Source organism: Neopelma chrysocephalum, unplaced genomic scaffold (assembly GCF_003984885.1).
Source record: "Neopelma chrysocephalum unplaced genomic scaffold, ASM398488v2 Primary Assembly neopelma1_89, whole genome shotgun sequence".
NCBI lineage: Eukaryota > Metazoa > Chordata > Aves > Passeriformes > Pipridae > Neopelma > Neopelma chrysocephalum.
In genome coordinates, this window is record NW_020897751.1 from 124834 (window position 1) to 132811 (window position 7978).

Genomic DNA, 7978 nt, shown 5'->3' on the forward strand with positions numbered 1-7978 from the left:
GCCCGCGGCCCCGCGTGCTGCTGCCCGGGGAGCGCGGAGCGCCGCGGGAGCTCGGGGCGCGTCTGCTGGCGCTGGTGCCCTGCGCGCCCTTCCGGCGGGCGCTGGAGCGCGGCTTCGGGCGGGCCGAGCGGTGGCGGTTCGCGGCGGCGGAGGAGGAGGAGGAGGAGGCCGGGGCGGACCCGCGGGCGCTGCCCTGGTTCGCCTGGCTGCGGGTGCCCGCGCTGGACGAGCCCGCGGGCGGGTGGGCGGCGCGGGGCAGCGCGGGCTGCCTGCGGAAGGGGCAGGCGCTGCTGGCCTGCGGGACCCCCTTCGGAGACGCGTGCCCCGAGCTGTTCCTGAACACGCTGAGCCGGGGGGTGGTCAGCAACCTGGCGGGCGAGGAGAACGCGCTGGTGCTCACGGACGCGCGCTGCCTGCCCGGCACCGAGGGCGGCGCCGCCTTCGTGCCCGCGCCCGGCGGGCCGCGCCTGGTGGCCGTGATCGCCGCGTCCCTGTGCTGGAAGGGCGCCGAGTGGGTCGGGCTCACGCTGCTCTGCTCGCTCGCCGCCATCCTGCGCAGCAGCGCCGCCGTGCTGGGCGAGGCCGGGGTCGCGGTGCCGCCCGTGCCCGCCTGGGTGGCGGCGGTGCCGGCGGGCAGCGGGCGGGACCCGCTGGGCTGGACGGCGCTGGTGGAGTGCGGAGCGACCTGGGGCTCCGGGGTGCTGCTGGCGCCGAGGATGCTCCTCACCTGCCGGCACGTGGTGGAGGCCAGAACCCCGCTCCGTGTGACGCCCGCAGCTGGCCCTGGACGGTGAGTGCGGCCGCGTGTCCCACACCTCGTCCCCCCCCGCCCCGCGAGTCCCCCCGTATGACATCTCGTCTGCCGTGTCCTCAGGGATGCCGCAGTCCTCAGGGGACGCGTGGTGTTTGCCACCGAGGAGTCGTCCCCCTTTGACGTGGCGGTGGTGGAGCTGGAGGAGAGCGTGCCAGGCTTCCTGCCCCCGTGCCCGGCAGACACCTTCTTCCCAGGTAAGCAACGGGGGGACACGGGGCGTTGGGGTGGAGGGGGGGACATAACCTCCTGTGCACCCACCTCTTGCCTCCCCCTTTCCTCCCCAGGAGAAGAGGTGAGCGTGGTGGGCTTCGGGGCGCTGGGGCGGGCGTGTGGCCCCTCGGTGACAGCGGGGATTCTCTCGGCCGTGGTGGCAGTGGAGGGACACCCTGTCATGCTGCAAACCACCTGCGCCGTGCACGGGGGCTCCAGCGGCGGCCCCCTCGTCTCCTCCCTCAGCGGGTGCCTCATGGGTGAGCCGGGGGTGCAGTGGGGAGGGAGGTCCCGTGGCTGCCCCCCGGCCACACCCGGTGACGTGGGCATCGCTCCTCTCCTTGCCAGGGATCGTGGCCAGCAACACCCGGGACAACGGTGTGGGGGCCACCTACCCCCACCTCAACTTCTGCATCCCCATCACAGTCCTGCAGCCCCTCGTGGCGCGGTACCGCCGCACCCGCGACCCCGGTGCCTTCGCCGGGCTCAACCACACGGCACAGGGGGTGCGGGCGGCCTGGAGGCTCCAGCAGCAGCCAGGACCCCCCAGCAAGCTCTGAACCCCCATCCCAGGCGGCTTGTGCTGTGGACCAAGGTACCGGGACCAAGGTGCCAGGGACGGAGCTGCCATGGCCCCTGTTCAGTGTGGGGCCCGAGTGCCTGGACCCCGCGGGGCCGGTGGAGGGTGGACACTCTGGGGCAGGGGACACCACACAGTGCCTTTGCCAGCTGCTGACAGGCCCAAATTGGGGAGATTTGGGGTTTGTATTGTTTTAGTTTCTCCCCGGAGCCATAAATGCTGTGAGTTGAGGCCCTGGTGTCCCGTGGTGCTGAGCGGCTGCGGGGGCTGGTGGTGGAGGTCTGGGCTGGGGTGTGGGTTGGACTGGGGGAGGAACAGGTCCTGCAAGGGATATTTTGGGTCAGGGGTAGAGGACTGGGTCGAGCTTAGGGTTGGGGTCCAGGATGAGGAGGGCAGATCTGAGTCCTACTGTGGCTCAGAACCCTGTGGGGGTGGGGAGGGGGTTATTTTGAGGCCTGGGGTCCTGGAGAGGGTCAGGAACTGTAAACAGGGGCATATCCTTGGGGTCCTTGAGTCAGGAGCTGGGGTGGGGACACATCCCCAGAGAGGGACACCAGTTCCAGCACCATGTCAGCGGAGTGCAGGGACCAAACACAGGGCACTTGGGAGGGGGTCCCTCCCACCCCTACCCACTCCTCCACCCCAGCAGTGCCCCCTCACGGGGGGAGGGAGGGCACACTGTCACCACCACCACCTCCCCAGGACCCCCTGCAGTGCTGGGGGGTATTGGGGGAGGAACGGGCGGGCGAGTGTTTGACACAGCACGGGGTATTTATTTCACAGCCGCTACACAACGCCGGGGGCCGGGGCAGCCACGCAAGCACAACATGGAGGGGGATGCAGGGAGGAAGGGGCGGGGGGGAAGCTTCTCTATAGGGGTTTTTTTTGTTGGTTGGTTTTTTTTCCTTTTTTCCCACTTTTATTAGCGCCGTTTGCCCGGTTGAAGACCACGCAGCAGCACACTAGGCCTACAAGGCTCTACCCAAAAGAAAAAAAGCTCAAATTCGCACAAGCGTGGCCCCCCCCGCCCCGCTCGCCCCCTCCCCGGGCGAGCACCCCGACACCCCATCCCGCACGGGGCCGGGGGGCGGGGGGGACGCACCCACCCCACGCCACACCGGCAGCGGGGGGGTCACAGGGACCCCCAGCTGGGGGGCTGCCTCCCGGCCGTGCCGCCCACCGGGCTCTCCCGCTCCTCTACCAGATGTAGCCGCCGTCGTCACCCTCGCCCGCTTCGCCCTCCTCTTCCTCGCCTTCCTCGCCCGCCTCCTCCGGCTCCTTCTCCTCCTCGTCCTCCCAGCCCACGCTGCTCCCGAAGTCGCCCGAAAAGCCCGTCGCCTCATCTGGGGAAGGAGGGGGGCGAGGGGCAGAGGCTCACGGGGGGGTCCCGGGGCTGCAGCCCCGTCCCCGGGCGGGGGCTCCCCCCAGTTCTCACCGCAGTCGGGGCTGCCGTGGCCGCGGGTGCCCGTCAGCTCGGCCCCGTGCTGGTCCACGCACCAGCACTCGCCACCGCCCGGCTCGCACTGCGCCCGCCGGTAGTACCCGTCCTCATCGCAGCTGGGGATGAAGGTGCCTGCAGAGAGCAAGGGCCCCCCACCCCCCCAAACACAGTGCAGTGCCAGAGCCCCCCCAGGGAGCTCCCCGTCCTCGTCCCAGCCCGGCACTGCTGGGGACGAGGGCCCTGGGACGCCCCACTCACCCGGCCTTTTTTTGGTGGCTTCTTGGATCTGAATCTTCTCCAGCTCCCGGAGGCAGGGCGGCTCTGCAGCACCCCCACACGCCACTCTTAGGGTGGGTGTGCACCCCCTGAACCCACACCATTCGTCCCCATTATGTGCATTCCCCCGATGTGCATCCCCCCAACCTGTGGACTACATGCCCCCCGACCCACAGTGTGCATTTCCCATGGTGTGTGTGTGTCCAACTCCACTCTGTGCATCCCCACGATGTGCATCCCTGCCAACCTATAGATTACATCCCCCCCAGACCCCACAGTGTGCATCCCCCACGGTGTGGATCACCCCTTGACCCGTGATGTGCTTCCCCATGACCCACAGTGTGCACACCCCTTATGCCCCCCTCACTGTGTAACTGCCCCCTGACCCCACAGCATGCATCCCCCCAAATCCCATGGGACGCATCCCCCCCATGGTTTGCAACCCCCTTAGACCCCATGGGGTACCTCCCCCCATGGCAAACATCCTACACAAATCCCAACCCCACAGCATGGATTCCCCATGGCCCCATGATGTACATTGTCCCCCAGTCCTATAAAATGGATTCCCCATGACCCCATGATGTACATTACCCCCAACTCCACAGCACAGATTCCCCATGGCCCCATGATGTACATCCCCTGCTCCACTAACCCCAACCCCACGGCACAGATTCCAGGGCGTGCATCCCCCCAATCCCACGGTGTGCATCACCCGTGGCACAGACCCCCCACAGCAGAACGCCCATCCCTGTGCCTCCCCCTGCCCTGTGCTCACGCACTTTCCCTCCAGAAGCAGAAGCACCACTCTGGCGCGGAGACGCGGCCGTCCCTGGAGGTGTCGCAGGAGTTGAAGAAGGCGCGGATGCAAACCTCGTACTTGTCCAGGTTGATGGCGCCCAGCTCGGCCGCCTCCAGGAACATGTCCCCGCTCGTGTCCAGCCGGGCGAACATCCACCCCACCGCCTCCTTGCAGGTGGCCGCCACGCTCCTCTCCAGCGCTGCCGGGCGGGATGAGCCCCGTGGCTGCCCGGCTAACCACGGGGGAGAGCCCCCCACGCGCCCTCCCCGCGGGGCAGGCGGCAGGGACACGTACCGGTGGCGGGGCTGGCGGGGAGCCCGCCCGAGCCGTTCTGCTTGGCGTTCTCCCGCAGGAGCTGGAACCAGTCGCGCAGGCGGTCGCCCAGGTCGGCCAGATCCTGCCCGGTGCACAAGTCTGGGGGTCCCAGGGAGGCAGCGTCAGGCTGGGCAGAGCTTGGGGAGAGGTCTGGGTGCCCCTCCATCCTGCTTACCTTGCTTTCCGTCGCCGGCGGGACCGTGCGGGGTCGGGCAGGGGCACTGCCCCTCGCACCGCACCGTCAGCTGCTTGCTGGCCAGGCACGCCTGCTGCTCCAGCTTGCACTGTGGGGCGGCAGTGGGGTGTCAGCAGGGGGGGCAGGGGGCACAGCATCCCCTCCCCGCGGCGGTGCCACCATCCTCACCGCCGAGCTGTAGGTGTGGCCGTCGGAGCCGCAGACCACGGCCAGCGGGGCGGCGTGGCAGGGCTTGCAGCCCCCGTGCGCCTTGGGGCCCAGCGGCTTGATCCTGCACAGGGCAAGAGAGGCACAGGGGGATGGTGCCGAACCCCCACCTCGGCCCCCCCACCCTCCCACCACCGGCTCAGCCCTGGCCCCCCCAACCTCCTACCTGTGCTCCAGCTTCTTGCGGCTGATGCACATGGCGCGCTGGTAGCCCTGCGCCACACACACCTTGTGCCGGCTGCACTTCACCTTCTGGCAGGGGTCCTTCGTGGTGTCCAGGGCTGGGGGGGCAGAGAGGGGCTGGGGCAGGCGGAGGGGCAGGTGGGTTCTCCCCCGGGGAGCCCCAGCAGCGCTGGCCACGAGCCGGCCCGGCACAAAGCACCATTCAGGCCACAGCTGGGCAGCCACCCCAGCACCAGCTGCTGCTTCCTGGCACTCACAGGCCCTGCCACCGCTCCCGGCCGGAAGGGAAAATCCCCGGGGGTGCAGGCAGAAAATGTTACACCCCCCCATCCCCCACCACACTGGCTGGCACCGAGCCCACTGTGCCCCATCCCAAACCCATCCCGGTGGTACCTTCATCCCCGGGCTGGTTGTCTTCCCAGCTCTTGATGTAGTCATCCTGCAAATTGGTAGAGCCTGGATGAGTGCAGGTGGCAGGAGAGGTGACACCGGGCCAGGCGTGCCACCTCCCCGCTCGGGGCCACCAACCCGGGATGTTCCCCCTGCACACCCCCCTCGGGCACCTCCACACCAGGAGGGCAGCGAGCAGGGCTGGGGAGCAGCCTCTCCCCCCCAGAAAACGGGCTGCCACCCCCTCGGCAGCCCCTCGAGGCTCACCTCCACCTCCTGGCAGCGCGGCAGCGAGACAGCCCGGCCGGCACCGAGAAAAGAGAGAGAAAGAGAGAGCGGGAATGCTCTCCGTCAGCCCCGGGGCAGCCCAAAGCTCCCCCGCCCGGCCCCAGCCCACAGGGACCGGCACCCCGTGCCAGCGGGCCACCCCGACCTTCCGGTGCCCACAGCCCTCGTCACAGGCCCTGGAGATCACTGGCACCGACCACCAATGTTCTCCCTCATCTCTGGCTCCAGACCTGTAATCCTGGAGAGCCTTCACAGAGGATAAAGCCTTTCCCCATCAGCCAGCTGGGAAAGGCAAGGAACAGGGATGAAAAAGGCATCGGGTGGAGGAAGCCCTTCCAAGTGCAGAGAGAGGCCCTGACAGGATTCCCGTGCTGCTGCCACCCTGGATTTTCAATAGCGAGCCCAGAAGGAGCGGGCCAAGATGGATGTCACTCTCCTGGGAGAGCTGCTCTCCCGGGACCCGAAGGCATCCCGGGTGTGGGAGGGAGCAGCGGGGACTCAAATCCTCCCGGCAGCGGCATCGCCCGCCCCGCGGGATGCTCCGGGGTGGGCTTTGTGACAGGGTAGGAGCATCGCTGCCGCCCGGGGGAGGGCGAGCGGGGTAGGGATGGCAGCTGGGAGCAGGGGCACGGGAGGCAGATCCGGAGGGGATGTCTCTCTCCGGCGCGGCGGCGTTCGCACCGCAATCGATCCCGCGTTCCCGTGCCGTGATTAGTAACACTGCGGCGCCCGGCAGCTCCTGCGGCGCGGGTCTCGCCACGGCCGCCGGCCTCCTCCTCCTCCTCCCCGTGCTTTCCCACACCGGTGCTGCTCAGCCGAAACCCCCACAAATCCATGGATTTGCTTATTAATCCACGCGAACCGCTGGAAGGGCTGAAGCCCCCCCAGCTTGGCAGCCCTGGCACAGCCGGGTGGGCCCCACGTGTGCTGCCAGCACCCACAGATGGGGGTCCCTTGGCCTTGAGCCCCGCCGGGGATGCTCATTTCCATGGGGGCACATCACACGTGCTCCCCTCGAGCACCCGCAGCCATCCGGGGTCCCGGGTGCCCAGCTCTGGCGTTGGCCAGAGGGTGTGTTGCTGGCAGGGGTCTCCAGTGGGGCGTTTACCCCATCCCTTGCACCCTCATCCGTGCTCTGCCCCCCTAAACTGGTTTATCTGGGGGGTGGTGCTCCCTGCCCCGCACTGGGCACCTCTCCCTTGCCGCCATCCATCCATCCATCGCATCCTTGCTGCCAAGGTGAACCCGAGTGCGCAGCTGAACAAAGACCGGAGGGGCTGGCTCGGGGTGGGGAGGCGGCTCGGGGTGTGCCCCGTCCCCACTCGGCTGCTGCAGGTGCCCTGCCCCACCCCGATGGGGCTGCAGCACCACGTCCCCTCGCCGGGGGACACGGGCTGGGGAGCGAAAAACGAGCCCGCGAAAACCCCCCGATCGCCCCATAAAATTAAACGCCGTTGAGGCTGCTCAGCAAGGGCTGCGTAACAGCGAAGGGTGACAGGATGCTGAGCCCGGTGTGTCAGGTGTGCCCGCGCTCCTCCGGCAGTGCATGCATCCTCATCCTCATCCTCATCCTCGCTGCCTCGCGACCCCCCCATCCCCAGGGATCACCGCCCCGCGGAGGGAGGGTCGGCCCGGCTGCGGCACCCCGAGGGGCGCGGGGGACACCCCGCGGGGCTGGGGGAGCGGGACTCCGGGAGGATGCCCGTGCCCTGACCCGGGCTGAGCTGTCACCGAGGGGCTGAGGCCACGGCGCAGCCCCCTCGTGCTGCCCGCAAAGGGCAGGCGGGGCCTGCCTGCACCTCGGTGTGGGGTACGGGGAGAGGCTGCAGGGGACAGCACCCCCCGCTCCCCGGAAAGAGTCGCTTTGGCATCAAGCCCTGGCCACGGTGGCCTTGGCATCAGCCACGCAGCCCTGGCTATGGGCAGGGAGGCGTCGGCGCTGCCGGAGCCGGGAAGCATCCCCCTGGCACCGGGGCCGTGGAGCATCCCCCGGGTAGCGGGGCCGGCAGCCGCCCACGGCCGCGGCGGGGCGCGGACAGCGCCGAGCATCCCCGGCCGCCCACGAAGGGGCCGGGACCGGGGCCGGGGAGGGTCGCGCTGCGGCAGCCGCAGCGGCGGGGCGGGGAGTGCGGGGAGGGGGCTCCCGGTGCCCGGCGGCGCGTCCCGTCCCCCCCCCGCCCCGCCGCCGGCGCGGACTCACGTCTCGGAAGCGGTTCCAGTGCTTGATCCTGCCGCCGTACTGGGAGATGGAGGAGAGCCACTGCTCGTCCTCCATGAAA

The 7978-nt window shown here is 69.3% G+C and overlaps 2 protein-coding genes across 2 annotated transcripts in view; one reads left to right on the forward strand and one right to left on the reverse strand.

Moving 5' to 3' along the window:
* TYSND1 (trypsin domain containing 1) overlaps positions 1-1835 on the forward strand; it is a 5735-nt gene extending 3900 nt beyond the window's left edge. Inside the window, exons 2-5 of the mRNA XM_027692937.1 lie at positions 33-790; positions 875-1008; positions 1099-1284; positions 1373-1835. Coding sequence (XP_027548738.1) covers positions 33-790; positions 875-1008; positions 1099-1284; positions 1373-1584 — 1290 coding nt within the window. The 3' untranslated portion in view covers positions 1585-1835. The remainder of the gene's footprint in view (positions 1-32; positions 791-874; positions 1009-1098; positions 1285-1372) is intronic.
* A 519-nt stretch (positions 1836-2354) lies between these two features.
* On the reverse strand, positions 2355-7974 carry SPOCK2 (SPARC (osteonectin), cwcv and kazal like domains proteoglycan 2). Its single transcript, XM_027693065.1, has 11 exons — positions 7900-7974; positions 5679-5687; positions 5415-5460; positions 5005-5119; positions 4800-4902; positions 4611-4719; positions 4415-4534; positions 4101-4319; positions 3304-3366; positions 3040-3177; positions 2355-2947 (listed from the first exon to the last, which is right to left on the reverse strand). Exons 1-11 carry the CDS (start codon positions 7972-7974, stop codon positions 2802-2804), a joined length of 1143 nt encoding a protein of 380 aa, XP_027548866.1. The 3' UTR covers positions 2355-2801.
* Positions 7975-7978: the final 4 nt, after the last annotated feature.